Consider the following 19,779-nt stretch of genomic DNA (forward strand, 5'->3'; position numbering starts at 1 on the left):
ACAACAGCCTGTCGGAAAGGAGGCATCAGAAAAGTAAAAAGAAAACAAAGAAGAAGAAAAAAACACAGTAGTTAAAGTATATTATTTATTATTCATTCACTCATCCATTTAAAGGAATAGTTCACCGTTCCTACATACTGAGATATGTTCTTGCCTGGGCTTAGACGAGTTGATGCGTACCTGTCTGGTCTTTGTGCGTGCCCTCAGTCACGCAAAACGACCAAAGATGTTGCTAGCATTTGGTCTCACTCAATGTATTCCTATAGCTCCAAACAGGGGTGAAGTTGGAAGCGACCACGTTCTTCCATGGGCACAAAGACCAGACCAGACGCATCAACTCGTCTAAGCTCCGGTTAGATCATATCTCAGCATGGAAAAACTGTGTGGCCTCAGTCACGCATAAATACCTAAGATGTTGTTAGCATTTGGCCTCTCCCAGCATGTTCTTATAGCTCCAAACGGGGGTGAAATTAGAAGCGACCAAGCTCTTCCACAGGAACGCACAAAGACCACAGGTAACTCGTCTAAGCTCAGGCAAGAACATATCTCAAAATGGAAAAAACGTGGCCTGTTCCTTTAACAAAATTATATATAAGATTTTGTTAAAGAGGGGGTATTATGCTTTTTTCAATCACATAGCACCAGTCTATATCACACTACAATGATGACCAAACCTTCTGTTGGTCTGTAAATGCAGTATATTAGAATAACTGCTTTGTATAAAATTGCTCTCTCAAAATGGCTGTAGTGAATGTCTTGAAATAGGCCTCTGTCTCTTTAAGAACCTCTGACCCTTTCCAACACGCCCCCTCCACACGCTGTCTGTGACATCAGTGGGGAGGGGGTTCTGCTGAGGAGCAGTGGTTGGTTACTCGGCTGGTGACGAAAGCTCGGAGGCGTCACCAGGAGGTGGGGGCGTTCCTAGCAGTGTTAATTTCGTCGACTAAAATATTTAGTCTTAATTTTAGTCAAAGTTATATTTTTGGTGACTAAAATTGGACTAAAACTAAATTAGAAGTCTTTCATGAGACTAAAACAATGACTAAAATGTCCAGATATTTTAGTCGACTAAAATAAGACTCAATAAAAATGAAAATGAGAGACTAAAATCATCCAAACTTCTATTGACCGTCTGAAAGAGCCTCAGATCATGTAAATTCTCTGCCAAAGGAGCAGCTCTGTGCTTTGTTCCTGTGGTAGAAGCTCCATAAAGAAGAAGAGCTTTAATAAATATGATTATAATACATATTATAAAAGCAAAGCCGACTAAATTAGTCTTAAATTTAGTCGACTAAATTGACATGCAATTTTAGTCGACTAAAACTAGACTAAAATTGAAAAGATTTTTTTGACTAAATCTCGACTAAAATTAAATTAAATTTTAGTCAAAAGACCAAGACTAAAACTAAATTAAAATATGTTGTCAAAATTAACACTGGTTCCTAGGAGGACTCAGGCAAACCTATCCCTAAAATGGCCGCCATCAGAGTTTTTACAGATTACTCAAAAACACGTGAATGTGCCAAGGCAACACTTCAGGCATTTTTTCAATGAGGGAATGACATAATAACATGATGTAGTCCATTTTGCATAATACCCCCCCCCCCCCCCCCCCCCCTTTAAAGATTGTACCCATATTACTTTAGTTTGCCCATTTTTGGAAAATATTTATAGCTTCACTTCCTTATTGGACACCGACAGGAAGTGACATAGATGAAGGCAAACAATTTTAAACTGTTGTTTAAAGTCAATGAGAAATGAGTCTGCTGTGAAACTTTACCTTTATCTATGCTGCGTTCTGTCAACAGTTCTTCAATAAAATTGCTGAAATTCAATTAAAGGATAGTTAGGCAACTGATGAACTTGCAACTGATGTTATCCTTCTAAATAAGCCATATTTTAAAAACTATTAAAACCTGTCATATGCACTTTAACTACAATTTGCAGTACATCATACGTATTTGAATGAATGTACATGACACAATGATATTAGCAGAACTAATTTACTCAGCATCCAATCTTTGCTGTGAAATATTAAACATTATTCACTAAAAACACTCAGGCACGCCGCCGACACCTGAATGCCCGTGACGTCACCGGGGTCCTGATTTATTTTGGGAAATTAGCTAACAGCGGAGCGCACTGGTGAAATACAATTTATGTGACAAATCCGACATTTCCATGGGAATAACCTGGCCGTGTTGGAAAAATAACGCATTGTAAATTGCAGTATGTACGTGGTTATGTAGCGTGCCAGTTGTCCTTGGTCCCTGTTATCCTGGATTAGCTGAGATTAGCCAGCCGGGGCTAAAAAGCTAACAACAAAAACAGGACACCAGCTGATCGAAATCAGGTATGTTACTCAGGGCTTTTCTGACGATATGTTGCAGAAATTGTACATACATGCAGCCTATAATGACCATGGCAGAAATAATTTTAGCTTTAAAATCTATTACAGGAATATACCTGGGGGATGCATTGTAAAATCTCACTCCTCATGTGTTTTTATAAATGTGAAATCAAAAGAAATGATTGAAGTTTGATTTCAGTTATCTTTCATATGTCGACATGAAACTCTTGTCACTGACAGATTTACTCCAAGTAGAAAGAGCAACTAAATGTGTTACTCAAGTAAAATTGCTCAAGTAGAAGTAAAGGTGCTGTGTTAAAACTACTCCAAGAAGTACAGCTACTTCAAAAGGTTGCTTAAGTGCACGTGCATGTAAAATATAGCAGTTAACTGAATACTACCTATTGCCATTACAGCGTAAAAGAAAATGGCGTTTGCCTTTTCCCCACAGCTCACAAATTGGTTAAATGAGGCAGAGCTTTCATCGCTGCTATTTGCATTTTGAGCAATGAAAAACTCATCCTGACTCTTTTCTTTTGCCCCAGCAGCATCATGGCCGAGTCCGGGCACATGATTGAGGTCACCGTGAAGACTCTGGACTCACAGAGCCGCACATACAACGTGAGAGGAGAGGTAATACACCGTGTCCTACAGTTATGCACTATATGTATATGCTTTTGGTGAGTCAGACTTTATCATGCTCTCGTTCTGTCTTTTCTTTGTCATTTTATTGGACAGCTAACCGTGAGGCAGTTTAAGGAGCACATCGCGGCGTCGGTGGAGATCCCGGTCAGTAAACAGCGGCTGATCTACCAGGGGCGCGTGCTGCAGGACGACAGGACACTGACTGAGTACAGTGAGTAAAAATTCCACTTTTTGTAATGCTATGACTGGAGAATAGGATATGATTTTATTTGCTGGAATTGTTGAACTCTACGTACTGAAATATACCACTGGTACCATACTTATATTGGACATCTGGTGAATGATGATAAAGTTTGTTTTTACAGCAGTTTATACCAAAAGTAATAAACATTCAAAAAGAAGAAGAAGAAGATCTTTATTTATATAGCGCCTTTCACAGACATATAGTCACAAAGCGCTTTACATGAGACAATTGTACATTCACTCCATACTCGGTGGTGGAAAGGTACGTTTGTAGCTTCAGTTTCCCCTGGGGGAGACTGTCAGAGGCGCTTTCGCGACTACACACGTCTGCGCCAACGGACCCTCTGACCACTACCATACATTCACTCACACATCATTCATCCTGGCCTATTGTGCATGTTTTTCTATATATTATTTTTTTTATTAAGAATCATGGAAGTGGAAGTAACATCTTATTCCTGATTCCTAAAACAACACTTTGGCTTATTCAATATTTCTTTCAGATGTGGATGCCAAAGTGATCCACCTGGTGGAGCGCGCCCCTCCTCAGGCCTCCTCGCAGCCCGGGTCAGGGTCAGCGGGAGCGTCATCCACAGGTGGAGCAGATTCTGCTGGGCCCCCCTCTTCCTCACCGGGCGCGCCACACGATCGCAACGGGAACAGCTACGTCATGCTGGGGACTTTCAACGTGCCCGTCAACATCATGGACCCTCAGCAAATACAGGTGTGGCGTCAAAGAGATCGGTGCGAGCATAGAAAGGAAAAATATGTGTCAAGATTAAAATAGTTGATGAGATTTAGGGCATGTTCACTCTTGTTGGTCTGCCGGACTCGGGCAACTTGATTCATCCGGATCAGTTATTGGTCTGGATTGTGTTTATCGGGCGCAGTAACAGTACAAACCAGAAGGGGGCAGTATGTCAATGATGGACAGAAACATGGAAGTTGACCAAAAGAAAAGTGCAAGGAAATAGACAAGCAACACTCTCCGGACATTTATATGACATCTGAGTTATGTTAGAAGTATTTAAACTTAATTTGTGATAAATCTAGGTCTAAATATACTTCGTCTGCACTTCATCCACTCGTTTGTATCATTTTTACTAACACACTCCTGTAAGATGTGCCTATGTATTGGTTTCTCCTACGCCATGGGATTTTTAGTTTATTATCTCTCAGTTCGTGCTCACCAGCTGCACAAACATGACCGATTTTCCCAGGAAGTGCACCAGGATTCTCTTCAAGTTGACCTAATTTGAACTCGGCCTTGCCTGTATAATATATAATATAGATTGTGTTTTTGACTTGTGGATTTAAGCCATCTATCCTACAGTTCATAGACCAACGGTATCCAAACTATGGCTCCGAGGCCCAAATTGCCATGACAATATTGTTTAAAGCTTGATTAAAGGTGCGAGGGCAATGGGGTTCACAGTTAACCCTGCTAGAGCCAGCTATATGAAATATTTACTGCATAACTGACCTAAAGAATTATTATGATTAGTATCAGAGCATGTTTTGTTTTCAGATGTCTGTGCAGCAGATGATGGCTGGAATGGGAGACGCTGGGAGGACCAGGGTCAGCACGAGCACTGGGGTAATGTCTTATCGCTTTCTCTACTCTCACACTTCTTATAATAACCTCAACACAGTCAGACTGAACTGTTTGTGTTCAGAACACGGGTTCAGTAGACGTGCAGATCAGCATGGACCAGTCGCTGCAGAGTGAAGCCCGTATGAGGCTGCATCTGGCTGAGAACCTGCTGCGAGACGCACACGCTCTCATCTACAGACTGGAGGTACATTTATGTCCACATTAGGAGCATAAAAAGATTTGAACCAGTTCTCCTTTATTTTGTTTATTATTCATTATAATCTCTCTTGGAGATATTTAGCTACATCTATGCCTTTTTTTTCAGGGCGTTTCTGCTGACAGTGGGTCCCACTCAGACTCAGAAGTGTCCCAGTCCTCTCCTCTGCCCTCCACCTCTTCAGAGAGTGGAGCTACAGCCTCACAGTCCACACAGACAGGCCCCTCGTCTGGACCTTCATCTGCATCCACTCAGACCCAAGGAGCAGTCAGCAGTGGGACCAAGTAAGTCTCACCTTTCAGTTGTTTTATCTATTAAACTGAGAGACCTATACTCCCTTAGCAGCTTAAAGCCCTTCCTCAGGCCTCCACGCAGCCCAGGTCAGGGTCAGCAGGAGTGTCATCCACAGCTCCTCCTGTGGATGACGCTGTTGTTTGCAAAGTTGTTAGCAGTTACACGCTCACAACAAAAAGTCTGCCTTACCTCTCGACCAAAAGCATGCTTATCTGTGCCCATCCTTCAGCCAGGTACTCTCTTCCAAGGTCTCAGTTCAAGCTATGGAGAAACTTGGGCCATGGGCTCGGGACTGTCATTTTGGCAGTCAGTAATTATGACTTGGAATTAAGTGGCATGTTAAAGTTCATTCCCTCAACTCTAAACGCCAATTTGCGGCAACAGTCCCTCCAAACAAATGTATTTCTTTAGTTAAGATTCCCCTTTTTTTTCCACATAAAAAGTTGCATAATGCAGCTTTAAATGTGTTTTACTTTAGTTCTTGCAGAACTAGAGCTATTACTAATTTTGCTTCTAGTAAAGAGTAAAAGAGTAGGTTTATTATATTTGTTATATCTTTAGTCCATTTTGAACTCCAATAATGTTGCACTGATGCATGAGGAAGGTTTAATAAGACACGATAATGAGGATTTTTAGGTCATTAGAGTGGAATATTTCAAAAACAAATGACTGGCCTGAAGAAAATGCCACCCTTTGCGAGAGCTTTTAGACTGATTGCTTAAAACTACAAATATTTACCGTTGTATAGTTCTTACTCTAATCGAAAGGCCAATCCTCCAGTTTTGTAATCCGTGCTCTGTTGTGTGCAGCGAGCCCAGCCCTGCAGAGTTCATGGAGGTGCTGTCAGAGGTGAGGAGAGTGGAGGAGAGGCTGCGGCCCTTCATAGAGAGGACCCACTCCATCCTGGGGGCCGCCACCTCCGCGGACTACAACAACAACGTAAGACACGGCCACCCCCTCACACCGGTGGAACCAGAACCACACAAAACAACGTCCTCTTTTTGTTCCAGACGGAGGAGCGAGAGGAGGACCAGCGCGTCCTGAACCTGGTCGGAGATGCCCTGCGTCTGCTGGGGAACACTCTGGTGGTGCTGGGTGACCTGCGCTGTGACCTGTCCCGCTCTCCCCCGCGACGCCTGCACGTGCTACGGCCCGCGGCTCCCCTCGCCCCCCCGGTGCTGCTGCAGGGCGGGATGCCACACGCGCACATGCCTATCCCGGTGAGTGCAGAGAAAAACTACATTTTCCCCCGGCGCGATCAGGAAGTCTACTATTTATCTACTGACAGGAAGTGACACGGTTAGAGGTAAAGGTAAAGTTCCCTAGCAGACAAGGCAACAGTTTAAAATTGTCTGCCTCTGTCTATGTCACTTCCTGTCAGTGTCAAATAAGGAAGTGAAACTCTAAATGCCACAAAAAAAACCTTAAATTTAATTGTGTTACCTATGTTTTAGCAAAAATTGTGTTTAAAGTGTCACATGCACTTTAACCTCTTAACTCCCACCTGAACTGATCACATTTCTCCAGTTTGGCATTACCTGCGTACGTCTCAAACACGGTGCTGTTGCTGACAGCTCTGCGCAGATGCTCCTATCCGAGCCTTAAATAAATAATTATTTATGTCGGGTTTGTTTCGGGTTCGGGCCAACAATCCAAGTTAATTGCTTGGGCTGGGCCGGGTCGGGCTTCATGCCCTCGGGCTCGGGTCAGGCTTGATTTTTTTTCTTACCACTACCCGTAAGTTCATGAAATTGATACAAGCGCTTTATAATTAAATGCAGTATTTTGCCCACAAATGTCTGAGTTTACAGTATACAAAATACATTCTGTCACACTGCTAGGAGAAAAAAAACAGGTATAGCGCCATTAACCTCTTACCTTAACCGAGTGCATTTTCTCCTGGTTCAGCTTTACCCAAATCTAAAAGCTTCTCTACTGGAGCTTACAGTCTATAGGCCAATTTTGCAGACCTACAAGACCTACAAAATGGATGGTAACGTTTTTGTTGCGTTGTTGCCATTTTTTTGTTGCATTTTTTAAGCATTTGTGTCACTTTTTTCACTCTTTAGTCATATTTTTGTGGCTTTGTTATTGTTGCTTTTCTAGCATGTTTTTGTCGCTATTTTGTCACATTTTGGAAGTGTTTTTGATGCTTTTTCGACATGTTTTTATCGCTCTTTTGCCACTTTTTTTTGCTTCTGGATTTGGGTAATGCTAAACTGGAGAAAATGCACTCTGTTAAGGTGGGGCAAAGGGGCTAAATAATTGTAAAAAAAAACGAATTTTAAACATTATCAAAGCTGTGTTTTCGATCTTCCTTAAAGTGGCCAAATCAGGTCATTTTTGGTAAGTTCCACACAAACATCTGCTTTCCTTCTCACGCTTGACAATATTCAACTAGTTTCAAATCAAGGCTATGTTTTGTGCCTCGTGACATCTCTGGCCCACGAGGATAAAAGCCCACGTCCTGCGCAGCCTTAAAGCAAACATGCTCTTTTCCTACAGATAAACCTGGGAACCACGGTCACCATGACGTCAAACAGCCGAGCGACGCATCCCCCTCAGAGCGCCGGCCGATCGGAGCAGCCGGCGTCGGGACAAGCCCCGCCCTCTGCACCTAACGGGGCCAATCAGCAGCAAGGACAGGGGGGCCCACGGGTGATCCGCATCACCCACCAGACCATGGAGCCTGTGGTCATGATGCAAATGAACCTCGACGGTATGGCTATGCACTGTACAGTGTCAGGGTATAGGGAAAATATAGAATAAAACACTGCGTCATCTTTTAGAGAGCGGGTGTTAGGCATTTTGCAGGTATTTGGTTATTTTTTAATTGTTTGGTTTAAAGTCCTCTCAATCTTGCCAGTGTGAATGAATAATGCTACCACATTTGGATATGATTGTCAACTTCTCTCATGTGGCTAATTCTAGTCCCACTGATTTTATTCCCAAGGTGATCCATCGGGACAGGCCTCGGGTCAACAGAACGCTGCAGATCCTGGACCACCTGGTGAGCGCCACATAAGTTACGCCTTTTTCTTTGCAGCCTGATTCCACATCCTGTGCGTTTGCTCCGCTGCGCCCTGCACTCCGCTGTATATATGTTACAGAAACAGCGACACATCATCCCTCTCTGCTCCGAAGGCCTCCGTGGCTCTCCGACATAAATACAGATCAAGTCTATTTTCTGGTCAGGCCCAATCATGATCCATCGTTCAAATCCTGCCCAACAGGAAAGAGAACGGCAACAACATTATTCTCACTTTAGGACCAAACGCGACACAAGAATTTATGGCACTGGTTCACGTAACTTTTCTCTTCTCAGTGCCCCTCGTCCTATTCAGTAAATTGTTATTTCGTATTCTATTCTATTTCTTTCCAATCCAACCCAACCCAACCTATTAATAAAGCACTTGAAAACAACATAGTGGAAGTGCTGTATTCTATACAAAATTAAACTGAAAGCAGATGTGGTATCATATTGATAAACTAGAGGTTGCCCAATGTATTGTATCGGGACAATATTTGGGTAGTTTAGAATATCGGCTATCGGCTGATATGATGCCGTTTAAAGGCCGATATCTCCAGACCGTGATAGAGACACCTCAGAGGTTCTTTATATATATTTATGTTGCAGACTTTTGCTTATAACTTATTGTTTTTTGTTTTGGAATCTGCTGATTTTCATCCATGTGACAGCAGTGTTGAACTGTGACAGCAGTTTTTACACTTTTACACTTTTGAAGCAGATACACAAGATTATAGATAAAGACATTTTTAAAAATTTGCCAAAATATCGGCGGTGCATATCGGCATCAGCCAATCAAAATTTGAACAATATCGGCTTTAGAAGAACCCGTATCGGTGGACCTCTCGTAGTGGAATCCTCTAGTCATACTAAGCGTCTGTCTGTGTCTGTGTATCCAGGGGTGCCTCCTTTCCCCGGCCTCCCCCCTGAGTTCATGCAGGCCATCGTGCACCAGATCTCCCATCAGGCCGCTGCCATGGCCTCCGCAGCCGCTCAGCCCAATCCAGCCACAGCCTCCGCCTCGACCCCCCCGGCCCAGGCCAGAGTGGTCATCACCCGACCGGCCTTCTCCCCCAGGGGCACGCAGCCGCCTGGGGCCAGAGGAACGACCATCAACCTGAGGGCCACAGTGCCACCTACAGGACAGCCAGGACAGGTGCAGACGGGCAAATCCCCAATACTGGCACAATCCAGCCCTAGTTTACACACAGCTCTGTGTAATCTCTGCGCTGTTGCATTTGGAGTTTGAATACAATGATTAGAAGATCATGTTATTGCGCTTTTGTCCCAGGCCCCTCCAGTGCCCCCTGCTGCTCTCACACAGATGATCAGTGGACTGATGGGGCAGCTCCTCCAATCTGGACACAGCGGTAAATCACACTTTTTTTTAATACAGGCTTTGTATTTGTTATTTTATAAATTAAGAATAATAAATTACCTTTTGGACTTACTGGCTATGAACCTTAGTGCAAAACACCACCAGGGGGCACTAGTCTCATTATGTGTGCAGGACAGAGCAAGTGATTTTATTCCTTGTCAAATCCTAATTGTGTTTCAAAACAATTATCTTAAAAAAATCCCAGGATTATACATCATGTATGACTTAAAAGGCGGTTTGGGGAGCGTCCCCCAGGAAATTTTACAAGAATTGACAGTATTTTCATCGTCTTTATTTAACTTTTAACGGATATTTGATCTCTAATATGTGTAATAATATTAGGTAATGATTCATAATATGTTAAATATTAGGTTCTATGCAAGTTGCAGAGACCAATTAATTATATTGGATTGTTATTGTTCAAAGGGGAAAAAAAGATACAGACTTTTCCCCCCGCTGTCCAACAGCTTTGTGATGTTGAGTATTTTGTTTCCTTTTGTGAAATGGGCATGAGATGCAATAGGAAAGATAAACATTCCTTATTTTACACTGTGTTACACTGTTTATACTGTACATTAGGGCCATGAGTGAGTCCAGGTTCTGTCCTTGGGTTAATACACTTCTTTCAAACGATTATGATTAAGTACCGCTACCTATTTCCCATCAAGCGAGGTCATAATTAGAAACTTGTGAAAACCCTGTAACCTGTTTAAAATCTTTAAAATCTTTTCTACTACTTGTTAAACTTCAGATGATCCCCTGAGCCCAGAGTCGCCCCCTCCGCCGCTCGGACAGACCTCCACCTCCGGCTCCAGTGCTGCCTTTGTGGGACAGCCAGCAGAGGGCGGTGCTGAGGGGGGCCTGGCCCAGCTGCTGGGCTCTCTGCTGGGGGCAGGAGCGGCACACGGGGGGCCTCCTCCTGGATCTGCCCCCTCCATAACTGTCACCCTCCCCGGAGCACCTCTCATCCTCCACTCTGATATCGCTGTGAGTCACACTTCTGTTGTCAGGAAGACAAGTCAAAAATGTCAAAGTAGCATGTAGTAGTTAATTTTTCCCTGTTCAGCCTCCTCCCAGCGGACCTGCCCCCCCGGCCCCTCCTCCTCAGCCCTCAGCCCCCCCTCTCGTCGCGGGCGGTGGAGCTGGCGAGGAGTCCCTGGGCTCGGAGCTGTTCTCGGGGATTGTACAGGGAGTGCTGTCCACCATGATGAGCTCCTTGTCCCCACAGCAGGGCACCACCGGAGAGAGCATCGCCCAGTTCATCCAGAGACTGTCCCAGACCAGCAACCTGTTCACCCTGGGGTCTGGAGAGGCGGGGGGTCAGTGCTCTCACTCGCACACGTGGACACAGGTGTTAAGTCTCTGTTGCCCTGCGTGTGGTTACATATTCAAATTTCAACATTTGTGAGCTAATCGAAAGTGCGGTGGTTTGATCCTTGGGCTAGACACTTCCTCCAGCGTCTGCGTGTACTTCTAGAGTTGGGGTGATACATACAATACATTGGAAAAAGACTAATAGGAAATGTACTGATGATGAGCTCTTCAATAACTAATCCTTCCGTCTGAAACCCCAGGTTTCTTCGGCGAGCTGCTGTCCCTCCTCTGTCAGAGCTTTTCCATGGTGGACATGGTCCTGCTTCTCCATGGAAACGCCCAGCCCCTGACCCGCATCCAGCCGCAGCTCACAGGCTTCTTCAGCAGGCAATACCTCCAGGGACAGGAGCCCAGCGACCACAATATACGGGTAAATACCACCAATACAATACGGTTAGAGTCCACAGTCTTCTAACGTGTTGTTTCCCTTCAGACAGCGGCAGAGGAGCTGATCAACAGCCTGGAGGAGTACGTCGCCGAGAGCTTTGTAAGAGCAATGCATAGTTAGCTTTGTGTTATAATTAGTGCTGTCAAACGATCACACTTTTATATTATTTTAAGTAATAATTATAATGATTATCAATAATAGGCCGACATAAACGCTCCCATTTTAAACATTTGGGCACAATATTTGAGAACTATGTGCCTGGTAAGTCATAATTAGGCCTAAAAATGAAAAGCAAAGTGATTACAATTTAGTTTAAGCCAAGACATTGTGTTTCATTACAAATACATGTGGACTCCTGCTTCAGGTAAATTTATATCAGCTAACAACGCTTTGTTTGGGTCGAGTCCCTTCATTGTTGCTTGCTGTTGTAGCTGGTCTTTATGGTTCATGTAAACTCCAGGAAAACCACTGCAGACAAGCGTCAGCCTGCTCTTAGCAAAGGAGTTTGGTGAAAGCTTTTACCAAATGACTCATTGAGGTTATTTTACCTGCCTCTTGCATCTCCATTGCCTCACGCGGCCATGTGTGTAGCAGGGCCAAAGCTGCACTCTCTCCTCTCCGTGTCCATGGAAGGATTGAAGGATTTTGCTCAAAGCTGGTGCCGTGTCATTAGCCTGGCCCCTGAAGCAGAACTGGGCAGTAGAAGTTTGAGTAGAGTTTGCATGTTCTCCCTGTATCTGCCTAGGTTTCCTCCGGGTTTCCCCTACCACTAAAAACATGTACAATAGATCAGTATGAATGAGAGGGTGTTTTAGAGTGTGTATGGGGGACGATGGATGGAAATTAGCCCAAGGCTACAATCCCGTGTGGCGTGTTCGTTAACATTCACAGGCCCTACCAAATTACCCACTAAACAAACAGCAGTTACATCAAATGTGTATAAAGACTGTCAATCGTATGTACTACGTTTGAACTGTTTTGTGCTCTAAAAATGAGCTGTCAGTTTTTGAGATTTGGAGTAATTACATGATGCAATTAATTTACGTTAAGGCTTGATTAATGCGCGTTTGTTTTTTTATTAATTGCGTTAATGTGATCAGTCTGACAGCCCTAGTTACACACATGTGTTTATACTAAAGTGTGTGTTTACTGCTGTAAACAGGCCACAGTGACGGTGCGAGAGGGAGTGGACATCGTTCAGACCAACCTGTTGTTCTTCAGACAACAGTTCACTCAGATGGCCACTCACATCCTCCGCTGCAGCGGTGAGTTTCCAATTCTTTTGCAATTTGCAATAGGCAAATTGATATTGATATTATATTGATATTCATTTCAAATAGCAATCTTTTTGAAATAAACACACATGTTGGGCTTCTGTACACTTTTCCCACCTGGAGGGCACACGCATCTATAGCTAATGACCACCAGAGGGCAGTAAATGATTGCCAATGCATGCAAAAAGTGTGGAGGGAGGGAATGGAAGTTTTTCAGTTTTAAAAAAGTGCAAGGAGCCATTGGTTACTGTAATTAGCAGTAAAAGTGCCTGTGGTTGAACAGATCACACGTTCGGGCCCCGTCTGCTGCTGCTGTGCACTCAGGCTCTGTTCGAGTGTCTGGCCCTCAACCTGTTCTGTCTGAGAGGAGAGCAGAGCGCACTGAGCTCTGTCATCAACCACCGCATCGTGAGTACATGCCACTACTGCTACTAGTACTACTACTGCTGCTAAACCGCTGCTCTGTCATCAATACCATCACACCACAGAATAACACATAACGCATGGATGGTATTTGTTAACATGACGCCTCCAAAGCCATTACTCTGACCCAAATACTGTTCTTTATCCATTTTAAAAGTGCAGAGGACAGAGAGAGCAAACTACGACATCACGAATAGACAAGTAACATGGACACGATGGAATAAAAGGATTGGTGTCATCTTTCAGTCCTGTTTTGATCTGTCCATCGTTTCCAGAAAAAGGTTTATAAAAATGAGGGTCATTTCAGTTTTGCCGAGGTCCCTGGTGGAAAATCTAATCCCGTGCGTAAAGGGCTGTAAGTTGCTGGAATGAAAAGTTGCGTGGCTGAAGTTTCCTGTCACATAATCTCTCTGTGTTTGCGGCTGTGCAGAGGAGGATGTCGGCCGAGGTGAACCCCAGTCTGGTGAACTGGCTCACGGGGATGATGTCCGCCCGACTGCACCTCATCCTGGAGCACAACCCGGTCACGGAGGAGCACATCCGGCGCTATGTGGTCTACGCACAACCACAGGTCAGGCGCAGCATATTCACACTGTAACCCAATGTGCAATCTCAATTATAATATGATTTTGTCCTTAATCTCCTAAACCAGGGGTCGGAGGCGGAGAGGGCCCAGCCACGGGACACGCACAACAGAGAGGCAAGTTCCTTCCTCAGTGTTGCTGGCGATCTAACTGCCCCCCTGTGTCTTTGTGTGCTGTTTAGATGGAGGAGCGCCTGTCCCCAGCGGCGGCCACCACAGCAGAGGAGGCGATGGCCTGCCCGGGAGACCGAGCTGCCCGAGGCCCCCCAGCAGTCTCCTCTGGGGACGGCAGCGGCCAAAACCCCACTGCGGCTCCTGCTACGTGCCCCACAATACGAGAGGAGGGGCCTGCCGAGCCAGAGCCGTGGGCCGCAGCCGTTCCACCGGTAAGGACCTACAACATGCATAGTTTTCTTCTCAACACCCAGAAAGTATTTTAATTGTAGTATAACCTTTCCACATTTTTAACCTCTTAACTCCCGCCTGAACCGAGAGGATCTTTTTCCTCACGTCACTCACTCCATCATTTGTTGGGTATTCAACTCATTTTTGTAACTTTTTTTGTCATTTTTTTTTGTCATTTTTTTGTCATTTTTTTTGTCTTTTTTTGTCTTTTTTTGTCACATTTTTGTCACATATTTGTCCTTTTTTGTCAATTTTTTGGTCATTTTTTGGTCAACTTTTGATCACATTTTTGTCATTTTTTGTCACATTTTTTCGTCCATTTTTTATCACATTTTCGGCACATTTTTGTCATTTTTTCGTCATTTTTTCGTCAATATCTTGTGACATTTTTGTGTCATTTTTGCCACTTTTTCATCAATGTTTTCTCACTTTTTTGTCACATTTCCGTCATTGTTTTCGTCTCAGTTTTGTTGCTATTTACACAGCTTTTTTTCTAGAAGCTTTTGGACTGGGGTGAAGCCACACTGGAGAAAATGTGCTCGGTTCAGGTGGGATTTAGGGGTGCTTAGTTTAATAAGCACCTGCAAATTCCTGTTTTCTGGTGCTTTTATTTATTAACCTCTTCCAGAGGTTCCAGAGGTTCCAGGGGGTTACCCTCTGGAATCGAGCACATTTCCTCCAACACGAGGCGTAAATGAGGATGAAAGCGGTGATCTAAAAGCGACAAATATGCAACAAAAAAGCATAAAAAAAAGAATAAAGAAAAGTGATGACAAGCAACGAAAAAAGCACCAAAGAGCTTTGATCTGCACATTAGCTGCTCGTTCCTCCAAATGACTCTCCCAAATCCCTCTCCTCAGGAGTGGGTGCCCATCATCAGACACGACATGCTGTCCCAGAGGAAGATCAAAGCCCAGCCGCCTCTGTCGGACGCCTATCTGCACGGCATGCCCGCCAAGAGGAGGAAGGTGCGACTCGTGCACTGCGCTGAAATGTTTCACACGAATATGACGATTAAAGTGAAAGTGTGGCGTGTGTTGCAGACCTCTCAGGGAGAAGTCCCCGCCCTCTCTCTGTCAGACGCCGTGGGCCGAGCCACCCGCACCACCGGAGTCCTGCCGCTCACCGCAGCCTCCAGCCTGCAGGGGGAGCTGGAGAGGCCCGAGCTGCAGGAGGCCTACACCGAACAGGTACAAGCTCGCTGCTGTTGTTATTGTTACTTCTGAGATTTTCGCCAGATGTTTTGGTGATCGGTAGACCTCTGCTGATGCATCCAGGCCTCTAATGCTGTTTTTAAAGCGCGATGGAAGCAGTGCCCTGTTTGTTGTGAACATTGTTTCTGCCTCACAGAACTATTATTATTTATTTAACCTCTTAACTCCCACCTGAACGGATCCCATTTTCTCCAGTTTGGCTTTACCCTAATCAAAAAGATTCTTGGGGAAAAAATAGCCACAAAAAATGAGAAGACAACAAGGATGTAAACGCAACAAAAATGTGACCAAAATTCAACAAAAAAATGACAAAAATTCAACAAAAAGTGACAAAAATTCAACAAAAATTCAACAAAAAGTGACAAAAATAAGAAAAAAAACGAAAAAAACAACAACACAGCAAAAACGCGAGGAAAAAGATCAGTTTTGTGGATCTTAGCTTTCAAATGAGGTGTTACACAGGCCTATATAATAGCCAAAGAGGACAGAATGCATTTGGTTTAGGCGGGTGGTAAGAGGTTAAAAGGTAAAAGGTCAAATATGCAAGATTGGGAAGAAACTGAGGACAGACTACACGATTTTTTCCATTTTGTGAAGAACAGGGCGTCCACACTACACGACCGAATTTAGCGCAATTATAGAACGACAGAATCGTGAGAGAGGCCACATGACACGAGTCTGTAGAAACAGCTGACGCCTCACTGTGGCCATTACTTAGTTGTTTGTGCTGCTGTTACGATAGAGAAATGTGTTGAACTTCTCAGGGAGACTCACCGCGACTGAAAATTACAGCATGTTCATTTGAGAAATGCGAGGCGTGTGTTTGGTAAACTTGTACACAGGCTTCAAACCGGTTTGCGTGCAGAAGCCGTCACTCACGCGCCTGCTCTTGTGCGGTCATATCACTGCGTTTAAGACCTCGTTCTGTCCCGCAGGTGAGGCAGGACATTCAGGAGCGCGTGAGAGACGACCCGGACTACAGCGCACACAGGTTTCCCAACACACACCGGGCCTTCTCCTCAGAGGACTCCTAAAGACGCCGGCTGTAACATGGGTCAGCCTGACAGGACCCCACACTGGTCTGACTAAAAGTAGCAAATCAAGGACTCTTTGACACTGTGCACTTTATGTGGTGAACCGAGTTTGTCAGCTCTGTCTCAATACGTTTACTCAACAAGCAACTGACTGTCCCCTGTAGGGCACTTTACTACATGAAGGCTGGCCGTTGCTGTGGTCAGCGTTGGCACATACAGAGGAAGACTGTGACTTTGACAAACTGTTTAGGGTTAAGGTGTAGTTTATGGTCCCATCTCCAGATCTTGAGCTAGTTTCATGGTGAGAAGCACCCATAGCGGAGGGCCTAATGCAAGTGTAGGCAACATCAGGCTCAGGGGCTAAATCCAGCCCTCTAGTGTACATTTTCTGGCCTCCTGGATGATTTTAGGAATTATAAATGCACCCAATAACGATATAAACAGTTAGACATTCCAAAAATAATGAACTGTTGTCGATTTCAAAAAATAATATCCCTTCAAGACGTCATATAGTAACTAAAGACTATACGTCATGTAGTTTTTAGATACTATATGGTTAAAGTGCAGCCCTCCATTGTCAAAATTGGCCAACCCCCGGCCTATTGTGCATGTTCTGGGTTGAAGTGTGAGAGGGTGATGCCCACAAGCCTCATCATTTCATCAAATGAAGAACGTGGACATACGTAGAAGGCACAGTCATTAATAATTTCTTTAACATACGTTTTTTAACAAGTGCTGTTTGATTCCTACAGCGGAAAAAAAAACAGCTCTGTCGCGTTATTTTTGTGCCGTTAATGTTGCTCTGTGACCAGTAGCAGCCGAGCACGGTTTTTATGAGCACCATAAATTATTTTTGATGAGGAAAGGAAACAGCTGAAAGTAGAATAGTATAGCGATAGTGAAACAAAAGTATGGGAATATGGGTATTGTCTTTAGTTACTGTATTTTTGATTGATATTCATGAGAACATTTCTAATAATTCAGCCTTTTATTGTAACGTTGCATAGAGCAGAGTTGCTTTTATTTGTACGTGTACATGTGTGACCAGAACGTATTGCTGCTGTGATATGAGAGTTATCAATCATCATTCCTCTAGAGTTTCATATGGTATATAATATATATTTTCTATATCGCATCGTCATGTGTGACCGTTTAAAAACCATGGCGGGATTTGTGTTGTGACTTCAGTGGATGCTGGGGCTACCGGTGTGGAGAGGAACTTGGACAAAAGCTGATGAAAGCTGGTCACTTCTACTGTAATGAAATAAATCACGTGTCAAACAACATCGACTCGCATGTTCTTTATTGTGGAAGGTTCAAAACAATGGCGCTTCCAGGACTTGTATTCACAAAAGAGACACACAGGAGTATAGTGTACGTGCCATCGAAGCGTCACAATCCGAGCCACAAAGCCAGAGTTGGAGGACAAATGGACTCATTAAAGCCACTCTGCGGAACATTCCAGGTTCTATGCAGCTGTTATTTGCAGTAAAGACACATGTTTATTTGAGGTACTCACTCCCATACTTTTCATCACTCTCAAGGCAGCGCCAAAACACGGGAAAGCTTGTTTCACAGGGAGACGACATGGATGTGTAGTTTAAGCAATGGTTAGTTTTTATTATATGGTTATAGTTGGTGGTAGTTTTTATTACAGAACATCCACAAATATTTTAACTCTATAAATATAATGATCAGCCCCATTTTTGTGCGCCTCGAGAGTCAAAAATGTTTTTCTTTTTCAAAAAAATCGCCATTTGTCACATTAAAAATGAGTCGAGCGGCGCCATCTTGTGTTCATTGGCTTCGTGAAGCAACAAGTAACATTTCCGACAAACCGCTGTGAAAATATATTGATCGATTGATTTTGATTGAACAAAAAATACTGTATAAAATGATTTAAACTTCCCGCTCTGATCAACTCATTTCCTTTGAGCTTTTTTGCGAGTTTATTCCCATTTTCACACTCATAAAACAATCGATAACAAAGGAATTTCCAGCTCACAGATAGTGCTTACACAATGATCGAAGAAAAGTGGGCGGGGCTGAACAAGGTGAATAGAGCTCAACAGTCCCGCCCAAAATTCAAATACACAATGCAGGCTAATCAGCTATGTGCTAAATACCGACCATTGCGCGAATATTGTACAAGATAGAAAATACCAAATACTTGAAAATGTGGTAAAATACATTTTATAAGTTATCAGTTTATTACATTTAGGATCATTCTTTAATTTAAGCTTGTGTGTTTTATGTCCATTAGTTAGCACATAGCTGATTAGCCACTGTCGTGCTTTTAAACTTTTATATTTCAAGATTTTTGACATAGGGCCTCATTTCCAAGTTGTCCAGAGATATCTCTTAATTCATGCAGTCCTTATATTTGAAGAGTTTAGTGACGCTAGGCTAGTACATGTCTATGGTAACTAGTAGCCTGCATTAAAAACAGTCTGTCACACTCCACAGTGCACCTGAGGCAAATCACTTTTAACACCAGACTAATGATATAAATGTCGGTCGATACAATAATTATAACCATTTAGCATTTTGAAGAACTTATACAACCACGATGCTGATGCTGCTCATATATAAGCTAGGTGGAGTGATCTGCTAGAAAATAGTCCCACAAAATGCGGTAATTCATGTGATGCAAGGTCAGTTTTATTTCAAAAATTCGACACAGACATATATATGGTTAGTCTGGTGTTATTAGTGATTTGCCTCAGGTGCTCTGTGGAGCGGGTCAGTCTGTTTTTAATGCAGGCTAGCTGATACCATAGACATGCACTAGCCTAGCGCCGCTAAACTCTTCCAGTATAAGGACGGCATGTATTAAAATATATATATGCATCTCCAGAAATCAACAACACTCTGGATAACTAGGAAATGAGGCCCTATGTCAAAAATCCTGAAATATCCCTTTAATATTTGCATTTTTTCCCCCAAAAAGTCAATGCAAAATATGAACGGGATTTTTACCTCCGGCACCCGGCAAATGACCGGAAGTGGGCGGGACTGTTGCGCTCTTGTACAGAGATATTTTAAATACACGCAGAACGCACCCTACAGCCATTACTTAAGATTATGACTTTTCACTTCAGTGCCATGACAAAAACTGTTCAAATATGACACCTCCCAAACTGCAAGCCAGGTATCTGCCACAGAATTGGCTGTAGAGTCCTGACATTTCAAAACCCTCATGCCAATAATTGAGATTCTGAAATGCACACGCCTGACATGCCTTGTGCCAATCCGCTTTAATGACAGCTAACCAAAAATGTGCTGAAATCACGTGTGCAGTTGAGGGCATGACAGCTATCCCAAAAATATACAGC

The 19,779-nt window shown here is 43.6% G+C and overlaps 1 protein-coding gene across 1 annotated transcript; it reads left to right on the forward strand.

Annotated features, from left to right (window-relative positions):
• Positions 1-2,087: 2,087 nt before the first annotated feature.
• On the forward strand, positions 2,088-16,915 carry bag6l (BCL2 associated athanogene 6, like). The gene is made up of 25 exons (XM_079571106.1): positions 2,088-2,353; positions 2,899-2,983; positions 3,089-3,206; positions 3,742-3,962; positions 4,767-4,835; positions 4,915-5,037; positions 5,158-5,333; positions 6,153-6,282; positions 6,354-6,563; positions 7,849-8,062; positions 8,297-8,353; positions 9,271-9,527; positions 9,663-9,741; positions 10,501-10,736; positions 10,816-11,068; positions 11,324-11,493; positions 11,557-11,610; positions 12,674-12,776; positions 13,069-13,193; positions 13,639-13,779; positions 13,861-13,908; positions 13,977-14,177; positions 15,057-15,164; positions 15,240-15,386; positions 16,346-16,915. The coding sequence occupies exons 2-25, from the start codon at positions 2,903-2,905 to the stop codon at positions 16,442-16,444; spliced, it is 3,420 nt and encodes a 1,139-aa protein (XP_079427232.1). The 5' UTR covers positions 2,088-2,353; positions 2,899-2,902; the 3' UTR covers positions 16,445-16,915.
• The last annotated feature ends 2,864 nt before the right edge of the window (positions 16,916-19,779 follow it).

Source organism: Gobius niger (genome assembly GCF_951799975.1).
Source record: "Gobius niger genome assembly, chromosome: 14".
In the NCBI taxonomy this organism is placed as follows: domain Eukaryota; kingdom Metazoa; phylum Chordata; class Actinopteri; order Gobiiformes; family Gobiidae; genus Gobius; species Gobius niger.